The sequence below is a fragment of the Bidens hawaiensis genome, unplaced genomic scaffold (assembly GCF_021521415.1).
Source record: "Bidens hawaiensis isolate Kalapana, Puna unplaced genomic scaffold, B.hawaiensis_p1.1 tig00043297_1, whole genome shotgun sequence".
NCBI lineage: Eukaryota > Viridiplantae > Streptophyta > Magnoliopsida > Asterales > Asteraceae > Bidens > Bidens hawaiensis.
Window position 1 is genome coordinate 14,771 of NW_027497675.1, and position 27,109 is coordinate 41,879.

The 27,109-nt window shown below is 42.7% G+C and overlaps 2 protein-coding genes across 2 annotated transcripts; both read right to left on the minus strand.

Moving 5' to 3' along the window:
• Positions 1-2,811: 2,811 nt before the first annotated feature.
• Positions 2,812-3,330, minus strand: LOC143594193 (uncharacterized). The gene has a single exon (XM_077073568.1). The coding sequence runs from the start codon at positions 3,328-3,330 to the stop codon at positions 2,812-2,814; it is 519 nt and encodes a 172-aa protein (XP_076929683.1).
• A 461-nt stretch (positions 3,331-3,791) lies between these two features.
• LOC143594194 (uncharacterized) lies at positions 3,792-4,307 on the minus strand. Its single transcript, XM_077073569.1, has one exon. The coding sequence runs from the start codon at positions 4,305-4,307 to the stop codon at positions 3,792-3,794; it is 516 nt and encodes a 171-aa protein (XP_076929684.1).
• Positions 4,308-27,109: the final 22,802 nt, after the last annotated feature.

The following is a 27,109-nucleotide window of genomic DNA, read 5'->3' on the forward strand; positions in this document are numbered from 1 at the left end:
TAAATCGTTTTTTGACGTCGCCTGGTTTGGCGGATAATTCATTTTAAATCGTCTTTTGACGTCGCCTGGTTTGGCGGATGATTTAGTCTAAATCGTTTTTTGACGTCGCCTGGTTTGGCGGATAATTTTGTTTAAATCGTCTTTTGACGTTGCCTGGTTTGGCGGATGATTTAGTTTAAATCGTTTTTTACGTCGCCTGGTTTGGCGGATAATTCCGTTTAAATCGTCTTTTGACGTCGTTTGGTTTGGCGGATGATTTAGTCTAAATCGTTTTTTGACGTCGCCTGTTTTGGCGGATACTTTAGTTTAAATCCTTTTTTGACGTCGCCTGGTTTGGCGGATGATTTAGTCTAAATCGTTTTTTGACGTCGCCTGGTTTGGCGGATAATTCCGTTTAAATCGTCTTTTGACGTCGCCTGGTTTGGCGGATGATTTAGTCTAAATCGTATTTTGATGTCGCCTGTTTTGGCGGATACTTTAGCTTAAATCGTTTTTTGACGTCGTCTGGTTTGGCAGATAATTCAGTTTAAATCATCTTTTGACGTCGCCTGGTTTGGCGGATGATTTAGTATAAATCGTTTTTTGACGTCGCATGGTTTGGCGGATAATTCTGTTTAAATCATCTTTTGACGTCGCCTGGTTTGGCGGATGATTTAGTCTAAATCGTTTTTTGATGTCGCCTGTTTTGGCGGATACTTTAGCTTAAATCGTTTTTTGACGTCGCCTGGTTTGGCGGATAATTTTGTTTAAATCGTCTTATGACGTTGCCTAGTTTGGCGGATGATTTAGTTTAAATCGTTTTTTAACGTCGCCTGGTTTGGCGGATAATTCAGTTTAAATCGTCTTTTGACGTCGCTTGGTTTGGCGGATGATTTAGTTTAAATCGTTTTTTGACGTCGCCTGTTTTGGCGGATACTTTAGTTTAAATCGTTTTTTGACGTCGCCTGGTTTGGCGGATGATTTAGTCTAAATCGTTTTTTGACGTCGCCTGGTTTGGCGGATAATTCTGTTTAAATCGTCTTTTGACATCGCCTGGTTTGGCGGATGATTTCGTCTAAATCGTATTTTGATGTCGTTTGTTTTGGCGGATACTTTAGCTTAAATCGTTTTTTGACGTCGTATGGTTTGGCGGATAATTCAGTTTAAATCATCTTTTGACGTCGCCTGGTTTGGCGGATGATTTAGTCTAAATCGTTTTTTGACGTCGCCTGGTTTGGCGGATAATTCCGTTTAAATCGTCTTTTGACGTCGCCTGGTTTGGCGGATGATTTAGTCTAAATCGTTTTTTGATGTCGCCTGTTTTGGCGGATACTTTAGCTTAAATCGTTTTTTGACTTCGCCTGGTTTTGCGGATAATTCAGTTTAAATCATCTTTTGATGTCGCCTGGTTTGGCGGATGATTTAGTCTAAATCGTTTTTTGACGTCACCTGGTTTGGCGGATAATTCAGTTTAAATCGTCTTTAGCGGATGATTGAGCGGGGGCGTCCTTGATGTGTATATGGATCCCCGCGATTCCATGGAGGCCAACCAAATCTTCCGCCCTCGCTGGACCATTAACTGTGGTGCTAACTTTGAGGATCCTGCTACTTGCTCCGAATATTTGGAGTATGCTGTTCCTCCTGGTGAGTGCATCGCTCGTAAGATCCAGCCTCGGAGTACTCTGTACTCTGACGCCGCTTTTCACCAAGTCCAGGCTTTTTCTTGTTTCGCGGAGTTGCTTCGCGAGAACCGTGCCCTCCATGAGGACAAGATTGAAGCTGGTACTCGTATTAGAGAAATGGAACAAATGGTGAAGAAAGCTGAGGCCGGCGTCTAGAAAGCCGGCAAAGAGTCGTCTGATCATCGCCAGGCGTTAAGCGCTGTGGAGGCGAAACTGGCGAAGGCTGAGGGTGATCTTGAAGAGTCTGCCTGCGAGCGCGCTGCCCGTTATAAGGAGTTTGAGACTGCGTGCAAGAAGTCCAACGCTGATCTTGCAGAGGCACGCGGTCGCGCTCTTGCTGCGAAGGAGGCTTCCGCCCGACTCGAGAGTGAAAACGCTTCATTTCGTAAGCGTATTGAAGATTTGGAGGCGGAAGCTTCGTTGAGGAAAGCGGATGCTGGCAAGCTGGCTGACACATTGGCTTCCAATGAGGAAGCTATTAAAGTTTTGACTTCTGAGCTTGCTGCCGCTGTTGCTGACCCCGACTGGTTGCTGAAGGATGCCATTCGCAAGGTATTACCTTAGTCCCCTTTTCTTTGATTTTTTTTATCCTACTAACAATTGTTTTTTATGTAGGTTGCCCAACGCATTATTAGCGATGATGATTTAACTCGCTGTGTTGGAGTCCTTGTCACTGCTTCCCAACAGCCTGGTCACAAGGCTGGTTTTCAGGAAGCCCTTACGCATTTGCGTGAGAACCTTCCGCTCGAGGCCTACGCTCTTCACGCCGTTGATGTGGATAAAGAGTATACTGCCGCCGAGACGGAATATGATTATCTTACGTTTCCTATTCTTTCGCAAGTTGCTGTGTATGCTAAGGAAGAAAATGGCGTGCAGCTGTTGAGGAATTTGCTTGAACCTTTGCAAGCTGGGCCTTCCTCCGCTCCTGCCGGTAGTCAAGAAGATAGCGATGCCGTTGACTCTGGGAAGAGTATCAACGATGTAGATTAGGCTATATCATCTTGGCTTGTATTTTTGTTAGTTTTTTTTTGTGTGCGGGCATAAGTACTCGTTTGTAATTTCTTGTATATAAATGAATGTTTTTGTGAAATGCGGAGTATCGTTTCCATTCAAATTTGACCCTTGGCCTGTTTTTACAGTTGGAATCGATTTACATATAACATTTTCGCAATTGCGCTGCGTTCCATGTTCTCGGAATCGCTAAGCCATCGAGATGCATCAGCGTGTAGGCGCCTTTCTCCAACACTTTGTTAATTTGATATGGGCCTTCCCATGACGGCGCCGATTTGCCTTGTGCATGCGCTCTTGATGCCTTGTTGTTGCGAAGGACGTAATCTCTGGAGTTGAACTCACATATCTTTACTTTGGTGTTGTAATACTTTTCCAGCTGGCGCTTGTAATTTTGTTCTCGTATTGCGGCCAACTCTCGACGTTCTTCGAGAAGCATTAAATCTAACCGCTTTTCCGCATCGTTGTCACTTTGTAATGTGACTCTTGGCGATGGAACTCCGACTTCGGCGGGGATCATTGCTTCAGTACCATATGTTAGGCTGAACGGCGTTTCTGCATTACTTGTGTTTCTATGCGTTCTTATGGCCCATAGTACATGAGGTAATTGATCGACCCATCCTGATTTGTGGTTTGCTAACCTTTTCTTTATTCCGCCCATGATTTTTCTGTTGGCGCGTTCCACTTTGCCATTCCCTTGCGGATGAGCGACAGAGGTGAATGTCTGCGTGACATTAAGCTCTTTTAACCAATTTTGGATATGTTGGTCAGTAAATTGTGTTCCATTGTCACTAACTAAATTTATGGGTAGTCCAAAACGACAAATAATGAATTCCCAAATAAACTTTTTGATGCTGGCTGCGTTGATTGTTGCGACTGACTTTGCTTCGATCCACTTTGTGAAGTAATCGATTGCCACAATCAAAAATTTCACCCGCCCCGGTGCTTCTGGAAATGGTCCAGTTATATCAATTGCCCATTTCTGAAATGGCCAAGAGGGTGTTACCGGTATCATGGCATTCTTCGGGCGCAGGGTGTTTGGCGCATGGCGTTGACAAGCGCTGCATTTTCTCAATTCTTTCCCGGCGTCAACATGCATGTCTGGCCAATAATACCCTGTATTCATGATTTTTGCGACCACCATTCTTGGTCCTGCGTGTACGCACATATTCCCTCATGGATTTCTCTGAGCAAATAATTTGCGTCTTGCGGGTCCACGCATCTGAGAAGTGGACCCAAGTATGATCGCCTATAGAGAATGTCTCCTTGGATTGTGTAATTCAATGCCTCGTGGCGAATCTTCCGCGCTTCTGCTTTCTTTTCTGGCAGAATACCTCTTGCGAGGTAGTTGATGATCGGTGTCATCCAACTGTTTTCTGCTTCTGAGCAAACGAGAATTTCTTTGTTCATTATTGAAGGTGTTGCTAGGACTTCGATGCGGACGTCTTTCGCTAGGTGTTCGAAACCAACGGCTGCAAGTTTCCTTAAGGCATCAGCTTGTTTGTTCTCACTTCTCTTGATGTGTTTCACCTTGCATGTGTCGAATGTTGCCATTAGCGTTTTAGCTTGCGCTAGGTATGACGCCATCTTATCATCCTTTGCATCATACGATCCTTCAATTTGATTCGCCACTAGCATGGAATCTGTAGGTTCCCAGCCGGATCTACACGGAAATACCTCGTTCTACGTAGGTGCGGAATCCCTACGTAAGACGATACGATTGTAGAATCGATATACGTTAAACACAAGCAAACACACGTTACAATAACCAAAGAACACGTTGTATTGCAACTAATAACACGTGATATATCAATCTCCGATTACACGAACTAAACAACTGATTACAAACAAGCCGTAACCTAACACTTATATCATTCGACAACTTCGCCTAACATGCTAGGCGAAGTTGTCACTAACTTCGCTTGTTCCACAAGTTCGCCTATATAAGGCGAACTTGTGAGACAACTTCGCTTAATCATAAATACAAAACATACTAACTCGATTACTGTAACATCCCGAAATTTAACCCGGTGACCAAAAATCTATCTTTTGTAAATAAATGATATTTTCATTATTTTAAAAAGATTTCAGATATTTTATTCAAAGTTATCTCATAAAAGTTTATAGAAAAATGTTTCGTTTTACAAAATTTATGGACTCGGCTAATCTCGACCCGTAGGTAGCCAACCCGCGCCTAACCAAACCCGTAGTATATAAACGAAAGTTCTTGACACTTCCACCATTTTCACCCAACTCTTTCACTTGCACCCACCCAAACTCTCTCATTTCTAGAGAGAGAAGCTAGAGAGAGAAAGTCCTCAAATCACAAATCCGAGCCCGGAATCTTGTTCCTAATCGTTTTTGGTAAGTCCCTTTCGAAAATCATCCGTTTTCATAACCATTTTCGGCCTCAAATCGAGCAAAAACTCCCATTTTCGTAACTTGAGTTTTCGGGTCAAAAACCGACTTGTTTTGGTGTCAAAATGCAAGCTTTTGTGTTTAAAAGTACTAAAAATCGATACCCCTTTCAATCCCGAGCATTTCCATGTCAAAAACTTCGATTTTGGGTCAAAAATCTGGAAAATCTGGAAAACCCGTAGGTTTCTCCGTCGCCCAGCTTGAAGGAGTCGAATCAGACTCATTCGATCGAACCAGTCGATCGAACCAGTTCATTCGATCGAAGGAGTCGATCGAACCAGTCCAGTCAACCGAATAGGAAAGCAACCGAATGGTCTCCAACTCATTCGATCGAATGAGCTTCGTATTCGATCGAACGAGTGTCTATTCGATCGAACAAGTTCCATGTCCGACCGAACGAGTTTTCCCAAACTGGTTCGACCGAATGTGTTTCTGGTTCGATCGAGTGTGCCTCAGATTCGATCGAATGTGTGTCTATTCGATCGAATGTGTGCCTATTCGACCGAACGTGTTCCTATTCGATCGAATGTATTCTAATTCGATCGAATGTATTCTTGTTCGATCGAATCAAGCCAGAACCAAGCTGTTTTCATCTTTAAAAACCCAGTTTTTGCTCGAGGTCGCGTAAACTCGTTTTCTTAGACTTATAGCACGTTGTTAACCTTATACGTATGTCCAACTCTAGGCTAAGGAGATCTTCTGTAGCACCATCCTAACCCGAGATCAAGGTGAGTTCATAAACCCCTTTTCAACTGTTTTTACTTTATCAAACCACGGGGTGGAAATATGCAAAACACTTTACTTCAAACCTTTATACACTGTTTTACTCTGCTTTTACTCGCTTTCACTTATAACTTAACGTAATGTAAACACCATCACAATTACTTTACTTACTCTATAAATTTGTATCACTTTATGAACTGTTACACTATGAACCATTGTACTATGAACCATTGTACTATGAACCGTTGCACTATGAACTATATGCTCTATGAACTGTTGCTCTATGAACCACGGTCACTATCTCGACTGCTTTGGGTACTGCGGCACCCATGTAAGTCTCGCACACTCGACTGCTTTGGATACTGCGGCATCCATGTAAGTCTCGCATACTCGACGGCCTTGGATTCTGTGTGAATCCATGTAAGTCTCGCCTCACACTCGCGTGACCTCTATGTGTACTATGTGTTATTACTTGCTCTTTGGTCTATCTGTTATGTGCATTTATCTCAAGAATTGTGAACTATTGTATTGCCTTATACACGTTGTAACTCAATGATCCACGTACACGCTTTTCACACACTATTATGAACTGTACCGAACCATGTATTATACACTACGCTTTTACTTATGAACTGTCTTCTCACTTTGAAACTCATAAAACAATAAGCACAGCAAAATATGTTGTAGGAGTGGTGGGTTAGCCGCTGGTACACCCTATATATAAACCCCAACAACCTATTTTGGTGCGCTTGTTCTCTTTCAAACTATTTTTCTAATAGCCGGGATCATACCCAAACATGGTAGAACAAGTTGTAGGAGTGGTGGGTTAGCCGCTGGTACACCCTATATATAAACCCCTACAACTTGGTCTAACATGCTTGTGTATGAAGCCTTTTCCTTTTACAACAAACTTATGTTCTCACTCAACTATTTTTGTAGTTGACGCTTTCTTGCATATTTTTCAGGTAATGCTAATAGATGAAGAACAGGGATTTCTAGATGGCCTTAGGAGATGACTGAAGGCGTAGTACTAGACTTAGTATCTGTTGGACTATTGTGGTTTTATTTGTATCTTTTGAACAATGTAACTTGATTATCTATGTATGCATTTCATTTAGACTCTTAACCTGTGTTATGGCTTATTCAATCTGAGACTTCGTCCACGCCCTTGGCATTCCGCCTCTGGCCGGGGTGTGACAGATTGGTATCAGAGCCCAAGGTTATAGAGAATTAGGTATGACCTAGACTATAACTTAGGGACCATACTCTGGATAGTATCATGCATCACTTGCACATATCACACTCGCATACTTGTTAACTGTTTACGTACTACTTGCTTACTTACCAAATATTTACGTGTTACTTGCTTACCTGTTTATCTGTTTAATTAACGCTTGTCTCTCCACCCTGATCTATGTTCGAGCATGATGCCACATATCACTATATCGCCTCTTGTATCACACCTACACATTGTTCGCTTATCTTGTGATCGCCTTACTCTATTGCTATATCCTCGATGTATCTCCTTTGCACTTGTCTCTCATTTTGTCTATTCCCAGAATGCCTCCCCGACGCGCTGATAACTCTGACTCTGCCGAGCTAGCCAACATTATCGCACAACAGATAGCTGCTGTTCTTCCTGGAATGGTGACTCAAATCGCTCAGACCATGCGAGAGGGAGTTCAACCCGCTGCAAACCAAGACCTGAACCCGAACGTTAATGCAACCGATCGACACTACAAGGCCTTCCAAAGTGCCCGACCGACGAACTTCGAAGGATTCGAAGGCGCTGCTGGTCTTCTTCAATGGTTCGAAAAGATGGAAGTTACGTTCGATATCGTTGCTTGCCCGGAAAATCTGCAAGTCCGTTTTGCTGCAAGTATGTTTCTCAAGCGCGCCCTGAACTGGTGGAACAACGAAGTCAGAACTCGTGGCCGTGAAGCTGCCAACGCTTTGTCCTGGACCGAATTCAGGGAAGTCGTCACTCGAGAGTTCGTACCCCGTAGCGAGCAGCAGAAGCTTGAAGCCGAGTTTTGGGAACATAAGATGGAAGGAGCTGATTACCAAGAATACACTGAGCGTTACCACGAGCTCGCCCTTTTGGTACCACATATGGTTACTCCCGCAGAACGTGCTGTTGAAGCTTACCTCCGTGGCCTTCCCGATTGCATGCGCGCTATCCTCATCGCAGCTGATCCCCAGACGGTCCAAGCCGCTGTTCACCTCACCGCTCTTGTGGCCCAAAGCCTAATCAAAGCCGGTCAACTATCTGACGAGCCGAATCGCAAGAAGCAGAAGGTCCTTGCCGCCACCACTACTGCCACTCAAGCTGTTCCCTTGAACGCAGTTGCTCCTGATGCCTCCAACAGACCCCGAGCGGGATACGCCGGTGCCCATCCCAAATGCCACACGTGCCAACGACATCACCCCCAGGGAGTCCAATGCTACAGATGCACCAATTGTGGACGACTCGGCCACCTAGCTAATACCTGCAGATCTGCACCTGACGTCGCCAACAACGCCGCCCCCAACGCGAGAGCATGTTACGAGTGTGGAGCCACCGATCACCTCAGAAATCGCTGCCCCCGCATCACCGTCGAGATTCCTCCTGCAACAGGACGCGTTTACAGGATCGGAGCCGCCGCAGCCCAGCTAGATCAAGACGCCGCTCCAGGTATGTTCTTTTCCTTTCCTTTCGTCACGATTCTAACCCTTTTCTCCTTACTCTCTTCTTACGACTTTAACCCTCGCCGGAACTGCTCGCCTTTAACCTCTACACGCCCGCACGACTAGTTCAACTCGAATTCTTGACAACACCACTTATGATCAACACACTTTCCACTATTATTATCACTATTACACTTTGTACACTAAGCACTATTACACGAACCACGCACAAACGCAATGCTCTTGTATCCCTTACGCAACGACCAACGAACAAATGTGTTTCACGACCGATTGAACTATTTACGCATTTATACATTTGCTACTTATGTGATTGCCTGATTATGTGATTATGTGTAGAGTTTTCCCTTAAGCACTTACGCGATGGGGTGACAATTGCAAGGACGACGCAAGGTGAAATAACAATTATAGTCCGGAATATAATTGTTAAGTCACAGGTGCGTACGTATGCAAATGTTCCATCATGGTACTATGAGTCCTGAGCCCAATATTCGTGGAGTAAGGGCTACTCAAAGAATGTCGGAGGGGTGGTGGGTTAGCCGCTGGTACACCCTATATATAAACCTCTTCGGCAGGGCGTGTGTAGTTCTGAAGCGGGTATTGGAGGTAGGGACTTGTGGTAGTAAAGTGTGTCGCAAGTCTTGAACCCAATGGCAGTTGAGAGAGTATTCAAGGAAAGTTGTAGGAGTGGTGGGTTAGCCGATGGTACACCCTATATATAAACTCCTACAACTGGAATTGAATATGATCGAATACGAAAAATTGGAATTTAGGGCTTGTGAGGGGATAGGAGTGTCACTGTGAGCCCTAGTCCAAGATCAGCGGAAAGGAGCATTCGGGTAAAGTTGAAGGGGTGGTGGGTTAGCCGCTGGTACACCCTATATATAAACCCCTTCAGCAGTACATGAATGCGCCCGAAGCAAGTCTTGGGTGAATGCTCATAGCTTTGTGTTTGAATGAACTAAGTTGCTCTAATCACTAGAATCGCGAATGAACTATTTGTGCTCATGAACTCACTATTAGAACCACTATGCGCAATTTGTTTTCTCTCTTGGATTGATTACTCTATCTCGAACTAAGTTATCTCATGCTCAAAATTTCATAATATTTAAAAGTTAATATAGGCCATTTGGACGTTATGCAAGGAAAGGGAAATTCTCAAATTACGATGAGGGAGTGGTGGGTTAGCCGATGGTACCCCCTATATATAAGCCCCCCTCCTCGTTAATTTGCGAATCCCTGGAAGTGCACATCAAACGAATAACCTGTATTGATTTGGTAGAATCTATTTCATAAGTTGGACCGTGTGCTTGAATTTCGGGACGAAATTCCCTAAAGTAGGGGAGACTGTAACATCCCGAAATTTAACCCGGTGACCAAAAATCTATCTTTTGTAAATAAATGATATTTTCATTATTTTAAAAAGATTTCAGATATTTTATTCAAAGTTATCTCATAAAAGTTTATAGAAAAATGTTTCGTTTTACAAAATTTATGGACTCGGCTAATCTCGACCCGTAGGTAGCCAACCCGCGCCTAACCAAACCCGTAGTATATAAACGAAAGTTCTTGACACTTCCACCATTTTCACCCAACTCTTTCACTTGCACCCACCCAAACTCTCTCATTTCTAGAGAGAGAAGCTAGAGAGAGAAAGTCCTCAAATCACAAATCCGAGCCCGGAATCTTGTTCCTAATCGTTTTTGGTAAGTCCCTTTCGAAAATCATCCGTTTTCATAACCATTTTCGGCCTCAAATCGAGCAAAAACTCCCATTTTCGTAACTTGAGTTTTCGGGTCAAAAACCGACTTGTTTTGGTGTCAAAATGCAAGCTTTTGTGTTTAAAAGTACTAAAAATCGATACCCCTTTCAATCCCGAGCATTTCCATGTCAAAAACTTCGATTTTGGGTCAAAAATCTGGAAAATCTGGAAAACCCGTAGGTTTCTCCGTCGCCCAGCTTGAAGGAGTCGAATCAGACTCATTCGATCGAACCAGTCGATCGAACCAGTTCATTCGATCGAAGGAGTCGATCGAACCAGTCCAGTCAACCGAATAGGAAAGCAACCGAATGGTCTCCAACTCATTCGATCGAATGAGCTTCGTATTCGATCGAACGAGTGTCTATTCGATCGAACAAGTTCCATGTCCGACCGAACGAGTTTTCCCAAACTGGTTCGACCGAATGTGTTTCTGGTTCGATCGAGTGTGCCTCAGATTCGATCGAATGTGTGTCTATTCGATCGAATGTGTGCCTATTCGACCGAACGTGTTCCTATTCGATCGAATGTATTCTAATTCGATCGAATGTATTCTTGTTCGATCGAATCAAGCCAGAACCAAGCTGTTTTCATCTTTAAAAACCCAGTTTTTGCTCGAGGTCGCGTAAACTCGTTTTCTTAGACTTATAGCACGTTGTTAACCTTATACGTATGTCCAACTCTAGGCTAAGGAGATCTTCTGTAGCACCATCCTAACCCGAGATCAAGGTGAGTTCATAAACCCCTTTTCAACTGTTTTTACTTTATCAAACCACGGGGTGGAAATATGCAAAACACTTTACTTCAAACCTTTATACACTGTTTTACTCTGCTTTTACTCGCTTTCACTTATAACTTAACGTAATGTAAACACCATCACAATTACTTTACTTACTCTATAAATTTGTATCACTTTATGAACTGTTACACTATGAACCATTGTACTATGAACCATTGTACTATGAACCGTTGCACTATGAACTATATGCTCTATGAACTGTTGCTCTATGAACCACGGTCACTATCTCGACTGCTTTGGGTACTGCGGCACCCATGTAAGTCTCGCACACTCGACTGCTTTGGATACTGCGGCATCCATGTAAGTCTCGCATACTCGACGGCCTTGGATTCTGTGTGAATCCATGTAAGTCTCGCCTCACACTCGCGTGACCTCTATGTGTACTATGTGTTATTACTTGCTCTTTGGTCTATCTGTTATGTGCATTTATCTCAAGAATTGTGAACTATTGTATTGCCTTATACACGTTGTAACTCAATGATCCACGTACACGCTTTTCACACACTATTATGAACTGTACCGAACCATGTATTATACACTACGCTTTTACTTATGAACTGTCTTCTCACTTTGAAACTCATAAAACAATAAGCACAGCAAAATATGTTGTAGGAGTGGTGGGTTAGCCGCTGGTACACCCTATATATAAACCCCAACAACCTATTTTGGTGCGCTTGTTCTCTTTCAAACTATTTTTCTAATAGCCGGGATCATACCCAAACATGGTAGAACAAGTTGTAGGAGTGGTGGGTTAGCCGCTGGTACACCCTATATATAAACCCCTACAACTTGGTCTAACATGCTTGTGTATGAAGCCTTTTCCTTTTACAACAAACTTATGTTCTCACTCAACTATTTTTGTAGTTGACGCTTTCTTGCATATTTTTCAGGTAATGCTAATAGATGAAGAACAGGGATTTCTAGATGGCCTTAGGAGATGACTGAAGGCGTAGTACTAGACTTAGTATCTGTTGGACTATTGTGGTTTTATTTGTATCTTTTGAACAATGTAACTTGATTATCTATGTATGCATTTCATTTAGACTCTTAACCTGTGTTATGGCTTATTCAATCTGAGACTTCGTCCACGCCCTTGGCATTCCGCCTCTGGCCGGGGTGTGACAATTACAGACACTAGATACTTAACTACTGACATCATGCACCAACAGACTCCCCCTTGGCAGTAGCTTCATATCTCTATCTTCAAACACGTGTCTCGTAATCCCAAAAATCTTGTATCTTCCATCTTCAAGCATGAACGCCTTCTCGTACACAAACTGAAACTACTCTTTGATATTTCTTTGCTTCTTCTTTCCAGGCAGGAATATAAAATATCTTTTTCTCATTTAGCACCTGCAGATCAGCTTGAGACAAATTCACTAAGTGCATTGGATCATACACTCTCATCAGCTCCTGTTCATCTTCATCCTCCATTACCGCCTCAGCCGTTTCACTATCAACGTACCACCATTTCAGATCCTTTAGCACGTCCTTGGGCATTTGTTTCATCGGCACTTCTTTTAAGCACCGGATCGGCTTATACTTCATTATCATCCAAGGCTTGCCATCTGCTCTCATTCCTCTGTCTCTGTCTTCAACGAGCTTTCCTTTCTGCGGTTTCAACAGCTCGAACTTTTTCTCCTTTATGCTTTCCTTCCAGACTATCTTTCCAATGATCCTAGCCATGTTATCATCACTCCTGTTTATCAACCCCAACCTGGCTAAGTCCTTCTCTTCACACTCAGGCAACGTATTCAACGATCTCAACAACCTCTTGAAATACTGAACCCCATCATACCGTTTAATCACAAAGAGCCTCAACTGCTCATCATATAACCAGCAAATAATCCCCTTTTTCGCTTCAGCATAACCCTTGATGTTGTAACTTTTCTTGAACATAGTAGGGACCGCCGGTTTCTTAGTCTTTACGAACCACTGAGCGTAGCCTTCTTTCCATCTTGGCTGCTCCTCCCATTCAGTCTCATCACATTCCATATTTTGACCCAGATCTGTCTTTTCAACTGCCGGAATTTCATGCTCAATGTTCTCCTCCACAATCTCTCCTTCTTCAGCTTCATTGTCAATCACGATCTCAGCTCCTATCTTCTCGATCTCTTCCAACAGTAACACATCATCATCACCTATAACATCATCATCCTCAGCATCCACAACCACCACATCATCACCCCATGAACCACCAGCTGCACTCATTGACTCCCCCTGAGATGTGGAAGCCCCAAGAGCTTGTTTAGTTCTTGGCAACTCTCCACCTGCATCTTTCGATGCATTGGGATCATCGTCTCGATCGTTATGCTTCTTCGTCCTCAGCTCGTCACCCTTACAGCTCGTCTCCCCCTGAGATGCCAAGAACTGTTTCAAGGCATCAAATATTTTACCATGCTCGATCAGGAGGGACGACTGAATTTGATTCTCCGCAACGAGGCGCTGAATAGCATGAGTCTGGATTAGATTTACCCTTGATTGTTCTGCCACGATCCTTTCAAGCGCTGCTATTCTTTCCGAGTCGGATAAGGTTGCATTGAAATCAAACCTCATATGTGATATGTCTTGAGCGTACGGAGGAGGGATTCCCAATGTAACTGGCACCTCAGAAACAGGTGGAAACGTAACCGCAGGTGGTATCGTAACCGACAACCCTGCAGTGGCAACAACCGTCGACTCAACAAACCTTGCTGGCACCTCAGAAACAGGTGGAAACGTAACCGCAAGTGGTATCGTAACCGACAACCCTGCAAGGACACAATCTCCGGAGCCTGGATCTTAAATGTAGTGGGTGGTATGCCAAAAGAAGATGAGGTAGTCACCACGGGAACATCCGTGGCGCTTGGCACTGTAACTGGCAATGATGAAGGGACCATGGTCATACCAGACAGTGCGGGTGGAGTGAAACGAACCACTCTTGAGCTCTCACCAGCTCCCGAACCTGCACCTGCCCTTTCACTTCTCGCTCTACGAACCAAACGATGTAAATCTTCCTCAAAATCCGAATCACTGTCATCGGTGTCTCTCTTTCTCTTCCAATGAATCCTTTCTTGTGTAACTAAAATCCGTCTAGCTTCAGCCACATCATCATCTGAGGAATCAGAGTCAGCCTCCGTCGTAGCTGCCATTTCCACATCCACACTAGTAACACGTGCAACTGAGACCTGTACATCTTCCTCTGGATCAACACGTTCCATATCAAAGAATCCTTGGCCGCCAAAAGCAGCTTCAAGATCAACGTGTTCCTCCGGTGCCACAACAGGAGCAGCAGGTAAAGCTTGTTGTACCTCAGGCGGTGGTTGAGGTGCTCCAGCCTGTTGTGGTGCCGTATCCCGAAACTCGTCCCCACGAGCTGGAACATACTCTAGGTTGATCAAGTACCCAAATAATGGAGTATGTCGAGGACGGAGCTCAGGTTTACTCCTCGCACCTGATGATCTGCACTGGGCGAAGATTCGCTTGCTGACACTTTCCACATACCGAATCGGACGGCGCTGAGGTAACGAGGGGGCCACGTGATTCAAGATCATTTGAAGGAATCTTGGGTACATTAAGAATCTCTCACGCGCCACCGCTTGTCTTTGACGGTCTATCTCGTAGAACACCATCTGACTAAAGCTATAACGCTTGTTGTAAGTCAGTGCAGTCATTGCCGACTGCATGGTCGCACCCATTCCATCCGTACCGGCCTTTCTCCCCGACATACACACGATCATCACGTGCATAAGAAAGCGCCATTGATCTAACAAGAAACCCTTGCGTCTCTGAGTATCCCCCAAAGGACCAGAATAGCCCATTCTCAGAAAAGCACCATCTCTGAATGGAGCCACGAAGTCTGTAGGGTCATTTCTCGTTTCATCCCCAAACTGCAAAGCCACCCTGATCTGCTCAGACGAGAACTGCACTACCTGATTGTTAACCGTTACACGCATAACTGGGGGCTCGACTCGACAATCATATTCAACTGTCTGCCAGAAATCTTCTATGTTTGGCAAAGAGATAGGCAGTGTTGTAGTAATAGCGTGGAAGATACGCGAGCGGATAAGTAACGTGATGATTTCGCGAAAATCATCAACACCGCTCGCATCCGGGTCCAGAGTTATGTACATGTTATGCCACAGGGAAAAACTGCCGATTGTTATCTCCTCCTTCGTCACCACCTGCACCACATGCTCCCGCTACAGCTGCCATATCTGTAACACAAACTGTCTAAGTTAGAGAAACGTCGAAGCAAATCACAACTTCGCCTTTTACCATGAGCGAAGTTATGATTGTGTCTGTATAGGCGAAGTTAGAGAAAGGGCGAAGTTGTGAATAACTTCGCCTTTAATACAACTTCGCCTGATTACAGCTAAAATAATATATAAAAAGGCAGGCGAAGTTAATGTTAACTTCGCCTAACCACAACTTCGCTCCTTAAACAACTTCGCCTCTGATTGATTAAAATTAAAGGATAAGGCGAAGTTAAACCTTAGGCGAAGTTAGGAATAACTTCGCCTAAACTATAACTTCGCCTAAACTGAAGCGGCAACAGTTCAGTAGGCTAAACAAAGTGTATTTTGGATAATTTGTCGATTGTGGACACTAAGAAACATGTTTTTATGAAGATCTAGACGATCAAGTCGGTTACGACCACGTAAAAATGAGTTTAAAAAGTGGGTGTTGAGGGTTTGATTGACCGGGGTCCCGTATCGGACCAAAACAACCTCTTATTAACGCAATCGACATAGATTATCATCTACACAACACCTACACACCTTAACACGGATTGAAATTGATTAATATGAAGGTTTGATTCACAAGATAACTTCGCCGAGGATTAACAGTTGATAAGTTCGCTGGTTTATGAAAAGTAAAAGTAAAAAGAGTTTGACTATAAGACTTCTTTATATACCTTCAATATTATACAGGCGAAGTTAGGGTTAACTTCGCTTACCCCTTAACTTCGCCTGTTTAATAAGTTCGCCTATAATTTCACAACTTCGCTTATATTAAAAGTTACACAACAAGCCCTTATAAATTGAACATTTTTCCATTAACTTTTAAAACCTCCTTTAAAGCGTTAAACTAAATATGATCAACGACCAGGTAACCAGGTATTAAACCATAATACGACATAAGTAAAATCAAACATTGAGATAGAATACTCGGGATCAAATTTCAGTCTTGACAGGGACTTACATGTTTTAGAAAAGATCCGAACAGGAATCATACTAATTAAGTAACTGTCACTTAGATCCATGTTCAGCTGTATTATGACATAAAGAAACAGGTTGTAAGCAGGTAAATAACTTAGTATGGTTTTCATCGCTTCTGTGATACGGGTTAGGTTCAATTAAGCTCAAAATATAAATGGGCAACACATCAGAGATTGTGATGCCTCTTATCTATTCTCAAAGCTTATTTGGCTTTCCCCTAGTCACCCCGAGTTGGTCTCGACCCGTAGTGTCTGATTAAATCATATGTGCACTTCGATTATTAGAGTCTTCTTCCCGTTCTCTGTCTTGCATCTTGATTGAGAAGTATTAACATTATAAGCTTTAGAATGTCTCAAAATTTTATTTATTTATTTATTTATTTATTTATTTTTTTTTACACAGCTTCAGAGTAGTAAACAACTGCAAGTCCCGAATCTGGATCACTGCAGTTTCTTGACACGCTATCTTCACGGGAATCAGAACACTCACGGGCTCGTGTATGACTGGGTAATCGCTTTTCTGCCTATCATTCGGAAAGGTATATATGGAGACATGCACAACTCTTAAGGAGTTTCCACGTAAGATCAAGGAGATTTTGTTAGTATCACTTCTACTTTTACGCACCATAAAAAGCTACCATGACATACAATGACTGTTCTAAATTCTTTTAGGCCTAATAACTTCACTAGTTAAGCACACAGAATTAGTTTGTCTATCACTTTCCAAGGTTGGATCAATTTTCTTTTAAACATAGTAAAGAAACTTCTTACGAAGTAGTAGACTTGAAAAATTATTTCATCTCCCTAAAAAATATTTTAAATTCTATCGCCCCGATCAAGTCAAAGTTTTCAGGTAAACGACTATCCTGAGGATCCAATGGATCAGCTGGACCGACCACATACAAGTATGTGTCCTTCTAACTGAGTATGAACGACTAATTTTCAGCAAAAGAATAAAAACACATCATAAACCGCCCCGGTCACATTCAGTCATCTGGTTAATGGCTATCCTCATACTCTACAGGTAGAGATGAGGACCGAACATATTCAAACTGAAGCAACCGACATAATTATAAGCGATAGTGACGTTTTTTTTTTTAGCAAAAACGAAAAACACGGTTACTCGGGATTGATCATCCCATTTAGCTCAACAAGGTTTTGAAAACGATTTTTGTCAAACGCTTTAGTAAACAAATCAGCGAAATTATCTAACGAATCAACCTTTTCGAGCACAATTAATTTCTTCTCAGCACAATCCCGTATAAAATGATGACGAATGTCAATGTGTTTAGATTTGCTATGCTTTACGGGATTGTTAGTTATTGAGATAGCAGCAGTGTTATCTATGCAAATAGGAGTATGAGAGAACTTCAGACCGTAATCGCGTAATTGCTGTTGTATCCAAAGAACCTGAGAGCAGCAGTTCGATGCTGCCATGTACTCTGCTTCACATGTAGAAATGGCGACTGAGGTCTGCTTCTTGCACTGCCATGACACTAATCTGCCTCCAAGAAACTGGCATCCTCCGGTTGTTGACTTCCGTTCTGATTGCATCCACCATAGTAAGAATCCGTGTAAGCGACCAACTCCAAGTCTCCCCTTTCGTGTACCATAACCCCAGCTTAGGCTTGCCCTTGAGATATCGAAATATCCTCTTCACACCCTTCATATGAGATTCCTTTGGGTTTGCCTGAAAGCGAGCACAAAGACAAACTGCAAACATAATATCAGGTCTAGATGCAGTTAAGTACATTAAAGAACCTATGATTGCCCGATATTGGGTGGGGTCCACGTTTGCATCACTGTCTGAATCAGCACCCAGTTTATGGTTGACGCAAACTGGAGTATCAAATGGAGTGCTGTCCTCCATCTTGAAGCGTTTGAGAACGTCTTGGACATATTTAGTCTGATGAATGAACATCCCATCTTTCTTCTGATCAACCTGCAGTCCTAAAAAGAAAGTTAGTTCACCCATAGCACTCATTTCAAACCTCTTTTTCATGACGGCTTCAAATTCCTGACACATGGCGACTTTTGATGCAGCAAAGATGATGTCGTCCACGTAGACTTGAACCAGAAGAAAGTCTCTTCCTTTTCTCTTAGCGAACAGTGTGCTGTCGATCTTTCCCCTTTCAAACCCACTCTCAAGCAAGTAATCGGATAAAGTTGCATACCAGGCACGAGGGGCCTGATGTAGCCCATATAGCGCTTTACTTAGCTAGTACACGTGATCAGGAAAGTCTGGGTCAGGAAAACCCGGAGGTTGCTCAACGTACACAACCTCATCGACTTTACCGTTCAGAAACGCACTTTTCACGTCTAACTGGAACACCTTCATCTCCTTGTGTGCCGCAAATGCCAAAAACAAACGAATCGCTTCCAATCTCGCAACAGGAGCAAACACTTCATTGTAGTCGATCCCTTCTTGCTGATTAAAACCTTTTACAACCAGCCTCGCCTTGTTCCTGATAATTATCCCTTTTTCATCTCTCTTGCATTTGAAAACCCATTTTGTGCCAATCGCATGCACATTTTTCGGTTTTGCAACCAATTTCCAAACCTCCATCTTCTCGAACTAGGCTAACTCTTCTTGCATGGCTTCGACCCACGAGTTGTCTTTTAGAGCCATTTGATAGTTCTTCGGTTCAATCTGGCTGATGAAGCAGGTGTACAAGCACTCGTTAATGATACCTGTTTCTTTAATACTTGTGTAAACACAAGTGTTCTCATTCAAGCTTCGTCTTGTTTGTACACCATCACATAGATCACCTATCACGTTCTCCAAAGGGTGATATTTATGAACTCCTGTAGTCGGAACCGAACTGACTTGCAGATTGTCTTCCAGGTTCGAAGATAGTTCATCAATGGGCGATTGTTGCTGAGAGTGAAAAGGATTGAAGAATTCGTCTTCAGTAGAGGCAGCAAGAGTGTTGACAGCAGTTGACGAGGAAGGTTGACATCATCGTACTGCGGTCGTTGCACAAAATTTTCTTCCTCATCATAAAGAATCTTCGTAGCTATTCTCTCATCAACTTCTGCACAATCCAAGTAAGGCAAATTAAAAGTTTTAAAAAGCTTATCATAATCGAAAGCCCCAGCGGGTCCCGTGCTTGGTTTTGGTGATTTGTAACTTGTGATGTCAGTGTTACACACCACCTCAACCTTGCTGGTCGATAAATTAAAGACTCGTCTGTTGGGTGTCCCAACAACATATCCGACTAAAATACCTTCGTCGGCTATCTCACCAAATTTTGAGTTCGTCTTTAATATCGAACACGGGGACCCGAATGGTTCGAGACCATTCAAGTTAGGTTTTCTACGATGCATAAGTTCATAACATGTTTTATTCAATCTTTTAACAGTTAAAACTCGATTAAGGATATAACAGGCTGTTGCAACAGCTTTAGCCCAGAACACCACAGGAAGTTTAGCATTAGCCAGCATGGTTCTGGCTCCTTCAATTAGCTTTCTGTTCTTCCTCTCAGCCACCCCATTTTGTTGCGGAGTATACGGAGCGCTGTACTGGTGGTCTATCCCTTTCTGTAAGCAGAATATCTCCATCTGATAGTTTTTGAACTCTGTCCCATTGTCACTCCTGATGTATTTAACCTTTCTCCCCATAATATTCTCAACCTTGGTAATCAAGTTAATTACCAACTGAACCGTTTCATCCTTTGTCTTCAGGAAATATACCCAAGAATATCGAGAGAAATCATCAGTTATCACCAAGCAGTACGATGTTCCACCTAGGCTTTTTACATTCACGGGACCGAAGAGATCCATGTGAAGTAGGTCTAGGGTACTGACTATTGAATTGATCTTCTTGGTGCGATGAGGTTTCTTGTGTTGCTTTCCCTTTTTGCACGATAAGCATTGGTCTTCAAAGTTGAAATTTTTTAAAGGAACACCAAGCACCAGCCCATTCTTGACAATGTAGTTCATTTTTCGAAGATGTATATGCCCCATTCTTCGATGCCATAACTCGGACTCCGATTCAGTTGCTTTTGACAGAAGACATGATTCTTCTGTTGCTATCTCAGTCGACCTCATGTCCATTACATATGTATTCTTTTCCCTTGGAGCCTTCATCACTATCCATGCCTCTGGTATCTTGAAACCAGGATACAGTACAATCGCTTCATTTTTGGTAAAGTGCACAGTGTAATCTTTGTCACAGATCTGAGACACACTTAGCAAATTATGCTTCAGCTCTTCAACGAAATTCACCTTTTCTAACTTCATTTTACCATTAGTCACCGTCCCAATTCCAGTAATTCTACCACCACTCTCTCCAGCAAAACTTACTCTACCTCCCTGAACAGGTTTCCATTCGTGTAACAAATTCTTGTTACCAGTCATGTGCCGGGAACAGCCGCTATCCACAACCCATAGATTGTTTGCAGCCCTGTTCAACTGTTCCTGCACGATTAAAGCAAAGGATTAAAATCTAGGGACCCAAGACCTATTGGTCTTGGGTCGATTAAATCTGTTAAAAGGCATCCCGTACTTTGGCTGTCCAAAGTTAGTATTAGTATGATTTATGTAAGTCCTAAAAGGATACCTTCTTGTAGATTGACTATGGGGCCATCCAAACCTTCGTGAATTAAATGAATTGTACCCAATGGTTTGGTTGTTAACAGGGAAAAACTGAGATTAACATCTTTGAAATCTTGGTTTAGTCCAATGTCTGAACATTGGTAAATTTGCGTTCTGTCTATTATAATAATTACGGTTTGGTTTATTCTCAGTTTTCGGATGCCTCATACCTCTGAATCTCTGATCTAGAGGGCAATCAGCAATCAGGTGTCCTATTTGATTACATCTGAAACAACTCCTGTGTTCAACTTTCGTCTCAACAGTTGTTTTAGATGTTGAGGTTGCATTACTGCCCGTTTGTCTAACATATGGTGGGACATACGGGTTTAGTAGAGAATTCTTTTCAGTTGGTTTATGGTCCTCTCCACGTTTTAGTAACACTACCTCTTCTTTTGTCTCACTAGACTCGGATGTTTTGTCCGAATTTGATGAGACAGAACTAGGAACAGAAATCTTAACATTCGAAACAGGCTTACTCGTTTCGCTTTTACTAACTTCTGGATCTTTAATCGTAACCTTAACAGGAACTGTCTGACCAATTTCAACATCAACAGATTTCTGATTACTAGGATCATACGTATAGTTATGATTATAAGGTGGTGGAACTTCAGAATATCCAATTCCTCCCCTTTTAACTGGGGAACGTTGATCACTTACGAGGTGATTAAGTATAGCAGAGGAATTTCTAAATTGCTCAAGCTTTCTGTTTAGTTCCACCACATTCACCTGGTAATCAGCTATCTGTTTATCCCTTTCAGCAATTAGTTTGGTTTTCTCTTCTAACACTTCATAGCTAAGATCAATTACTTGTATTTTTTCAGCTAGACTGGCTTTAAGACTTCTGATATCTTTTTCACTAGCTTTTATTTTTACCGAGTAACTGTTTTCTCTAGTTTTAGTGTAATGATGATCTTCTTTTAATGTTTTAAATTGAGCATCCAAACTAACAAACTGATCAGTTATTGTTTTCAATTGTTCAGACAGATTTTCACATTTCGTACAAGGGAGTTTAGAACTTACCTCAGAAAGCTGATCGTTCACTTCTGCCATGTAAGCTTGATTTTCTCCAGTCACTTTCTCACTTCCTGCAGTTTCGATGTTCACCAAATTTGCCTGTTCGAAGTCTTCCTCAACTTGTAGATTCCAGTTATACCCGCTATTGTGTCTATATACCATAGCCTTATTTTCACTACCACCACCACTCTGTTGTGTAGACCTGTTTTGACTGCATTCTACTCTGTCATTTGTGCATTCTTTAGCAAAGTGGCCATTCTGTTGACAGTTATAACACCGGACTTTTGACTTATCAAAACCTGGTCTTTCACCAACGAATTTTCTACCAGCCTTCTTCATAAACCTTTTAACTCTTCTTACTATCATTGCCATCTGCCACTGCAGATCCATCTCTTCTAGATCATCAGCATCAATCTGATCATAGTTTTCATCCAAAGTTGCGGGATCGACTATTTTTCCTTTGATGTAGTTTTCATAAGAAGCAATGAAAGATGCATAGAGAGCAAACTGCTGTTCAGCAGATTTAACATTCATGGGCATCAGAGAGTATTTGTTGTTCGAAACACTTGAGGAAAAACTACCCTTTGTTGCTTGAGGTTTAGAAGCATTTGTTCCACCAGCTACGAAACACACATCACCATCCATGTTGAGAGTTACATGACCTTCATGAGTTGAGTTAGCGCTCGAGTCTCCCTTTGAGTAGTAAGCAGATGATTCTGACTTTGAACTTGAACTTGAATTAACTTTCGCACCATACATTCCCGGATCCTGAACCTGATCAGTTGGTGTCTCTTTTCGAACCATTTTAAGATCAAAAGTTCGTAGTTTATTGACTGCTGTTTCCAAGTCAATGTTGGCAAACTCTTTATCTTCTCTCATCAAGACAGTGTACATTTCCCATTTCGGTGGGAGAGCATCAAGAAGTTTTTCTATGATCTCCTCTTCTTTGTAAACAATGGAATAATTGCTGAGTTCGGTCATCAGGTGATAATATCTTGTGATGATATCATCAAGTGATTCATTCTTCAAATACTTGAACACCGAGAATTGGGTTTTGAGTAGCTTAATCTTGGATGCACGTATCCCCACATTACCTTCATATCGGTTTTCAAGCGCTTCCCATGGCTCTCTGGCGGTTTTATATTTTCTGAAGGTGTGAAGAATCTCTTGTGGAAGAGCCATTGTTATCGCAGCATGAGCTTTGCTTTCAGCCTCATACATCTTCTTTTCTTCCTCTTCCATTTTATTGTACTTATTAATTTGGTCACGATCCTCAAACAAGGCCGTTGGTGGAATGTATCCATCTTGAATGCACACCCACATCTTAGCATCTTGATATTTCACATACTTCTCAAACCGATCTTTCCAAGCCACGAAATATGTTCCCTTAAGCATTTTCGGTGCCTTAGTAGCTGAACCTGCTTCCACCTCCATTTTTACCAGTTCCGTAATATTTATGGAAGTCATCTTTCATAGAAGTACGAAACGAAAACACAAAGACACCCAAAAATTTTTTTTTTAATTTTTCTGAACAGTACCAGTAGGCGAAGTTAAACTTAACTTCGCTTGATTTTTCAACTTCGCTTTCTTCTCAACTTCGCCTGATTAGGCGAAGTTGTGGATAACTTCGCTTAAGTTAAGCGAACTTGTGAGGTAGGCGAAGTTGTTAATAACTTCGCTTAACCTTATATCTTCGCCTAAACCCTACAAACAGTGGCGGCAACTTCGCCTGATGAACACAACGTTTTTGCAGGTTTGATTTTGATGTTTTGCGAGGTATGCGAAGGTGTAATGGGTTGTTTTTGGTGGAGTGAGGTGAGTAGGACACAAAAACTCGGTATTACAACGTAAACTCGTCCCGCGAATAGTCGAACGGAACGATTTCTACACCCGTGTGATAATCCCGAACCACACAATCACGAGCAAATGCTCTGATACCAATTGTAAGTTCCCAGCCGGATCTACACGGAAATACCTCGTTCTACGTAGGTGCGGAATCCCTACGTAAGACGATACGAGTGTAGAATCGATATACGTTAAACACAAGCAAACACACGTTACAATAACCAAAGAACACGTTGTATTGCAACTAATAACACGTGATATATCAATCACCGATTACACGAACTGAACAACTGATTACAAACAAGCCGTAACCTAACTCTTATATCATTCGACAACTTCGCCTAACATGCTAGGCGAAGTTGTCACTAACTTCGCTTGTTCCACAAGTTCGCCTATATCAGGCGAACTTGTGAGACAACTTCGCTTAATCATAAATACAAAACATACTAACTCGATTACAGACAATAGATACTTAACTACTGACATCATGCACCAACAGAATCTACATGTGCTTCCAAGTGGTGTGCCCCTAGCTTCTTAGCGATTCTCAACCCAGCCAATAGCGCTTCGTACTCCGCCTCATTGTTTGTGCTTTTGAACCTTAGGCGTAGTGCGTACGTGAAGTGTTGTCCTTCTGGGTTGGTTATCTTTAGGCCCGCTCCAGCGCCTTCGTCGTTGGACGCTCCGTCTGTGAACATTTTCCAGACTTCATCTTGTTTTTGATCTATGGGGGTTTCGATCTCTCTTTTGCATTCTTCTTCTTTCTCTTGAGGGATTTCTGCGATGAAATCGGCCAAAACCTGGCCTTTGATTGCTGGCCTTGGTTTGTACTCGATAGCATATTCTCCCAATTCTATCGCCCATTTGGCAAGCCTCCCAGACAATTCTGGCTTACTCAGTACATTTTGTAAGCGATAGTTGGTGAGAATATGTACTGGGTGGCCTTGGAAGTATCTTCTTAAACGTCGCGCCGTCTGGACCAGGGATAAGACTAACTTTTCCAAAGTGGAGTATCTTGTTTCTGCATCCGCCAAAGTTCGGCTTATGTAATAAATAGGTGTTTGAATACCCTTCCGTTCCACCATCAAGACTACGCTGACTGTTTTTTCTGATGCTGCTAAGTGTACTATTAATGGCGTCGTGAGTGTTGGCAGCACTTCCAGACGTGACTTAATTTCTTGGAATGCCGTTTCCGCTTCATCCGTACATCTGAATTGAGATTTCTTGAGGCAATTTCTCAGGGTCGAGACAAACGGGAATGATTTTTCTGCATTGACTAGATAAAAACCTGTTTAATGCAACTAATCTGCCATTCAACGTTTGCACTTACTTGACTGTTTTTGGCGATGGCATTTTTCGTACGGCTTCCAATTTTTCTGGGTTGGCTTTGAAGCCACCATTCGTCATAATTACCCCTAGGAATTTTCCCTCTTCCATGCCGAAGGAACATTTTCCCGGGTTGAGCTTCATGCTGATTGAACTTAGCGTGTTGAAGGTCTCCTCAATATCTTTTAACATGGCTCCTTCCGTCTTGCTTTTAATGACGAGATCGTCCATGTAGACTTCCAAATTCCGACCAATTTGGTATTTGAACTCTTTATCCATCAACCTTTGGTAAGTGGACCCAACGTTTTTGAGGCCGAATGGCATCATTTTATAACAGTATGTTCCGCTGTTTGTTCTGAAAGCCGTCTTGTCTTGATCTTTTGATACCATGTGGATTTGGTGGTACCCCTTGTAAGCGTCTATGAAGCATTTGAACTGAAAAGGTACAAGCGCATCACCTTTAAGGTCGATTTCTGGCAAAGGGTAGCAATCTTTTGGGCACGCCTTGTTTAGATCTTTGAAATCGATACACATGCGCCATTGTCCATTCGCCTTGGGTACCATTACTGGGTTTGCCACCCAAGTTTGGTATTGAATTTCTCTGATTATGCCCGCGTTATTCAGCTGCTGGACCTGCTCATCACAGGCTTTTGCTTGCTCTGGCCCCATCTTTCTTCGCTTTTGTACTACTGGGAAGAAACTTGGGTTAACTTTAAATTCATGTTCCGCCGTGTTTCTTAGGACTCCCGTCAGTTCTTCTGGGGTCCAAGCGAAGACATTGATGTTTTTGAGTAATAAGGTTTTGAGCGCCCCACACGCTCCTTTTGAGATGTTTGGGCCAATGGTTATGCTTTGCTCTGGGAATTTCTTGTTGAGCACCCATCTTCCCGCTTCTCTAATCTTGTTCGTTTTTGCATTTTCGGCGCTTTCCTTTCCGCCATGTTGCATTCTTTGTTGGCGTGGATCATTTCTATCCCAGTCTGTGTTGGTACTCTGACTATCCCATGTGTTGTTGACGGGGTGGCGTTGAAGTCACCAATGGCTTCTCTTCCCAAGATTTTATCATATTGTGAGTGAGAAGTTTCTATTACTAGGAAATCAACCTCTTCTGTTCGGGAGTGGATTCCATCGCTTAGCTCGACTGGGAATGTCAGTTGTCCTAACGGGTATGCGATACTCTGGTTGAACCCTGCGATTGGAGCATTCACTGCTGTCAACCGTCGTTTGTCTTCTTCGTCCACCAGGTCGAAACACTGGTGGTACATGATATTGGACGTTGCCCCTGTGTCAACAAAGAAGTGGGGTGTCCTGTAACTACAGAAAACGGCTGTGATTACTAAGGGTGCCTTTTTGTTCGCCCCTCCTATAACTCTTGGGAATATGACCTGTTCTTCCTTCCATGGCGCCCATTCTGTCCTCCTTTTCTTGTTCTGAACTTTGCTTGAGATCATGTTGGCGTGTAGGTCTTTGATTTTCTTTTCTGATCTTCCGCTATCTCTTGGAGGTGGGCGTCTATACTTACCTCGTATGTTTCTGACAAGGTGATTCATTTTGACATTTTTGACACATTCCTCGATCGCGTCTTTCAAGTTGATACACTGATTTGTCGTATGACCATGTTGCTCATGAAAGTCGCAATAACTTTTCATATCTATGCTTTGGCCCCTGTTTCACTGGTGCCGGCTTTTTTAGCTGGATCCCTTCTTGTACATTATGTGGGCTGGGCTTCTAGTCAGCGGGGTCCATCTTGTTCCGTTCGTTTGGGGCGTACTCGATTGGCCCTTCTGTCTTGTTTTGGATGAATCGAATGTGGAGTCTTTTCGTTGTCTAATCTTGACCATACGGAAGACATTCTTTTGCCCTGGCGGGCCCGATTTATGTCGTTTCTGGCATCATTCTTTGCCAATTCTTTTCCCAAACTTTTTTCCATTCGTGCATACCTCTTGGCCGTGGTCATGACATCATCCCATCGCTGCGGCATGCCATCTCTGCCCGTAAGGTTACGTATAAGATCGTCACACTTTACGTTTTGGCGAAAGACTGCCCGCAGAAGCTCTTCACTTACGCCGCCGATG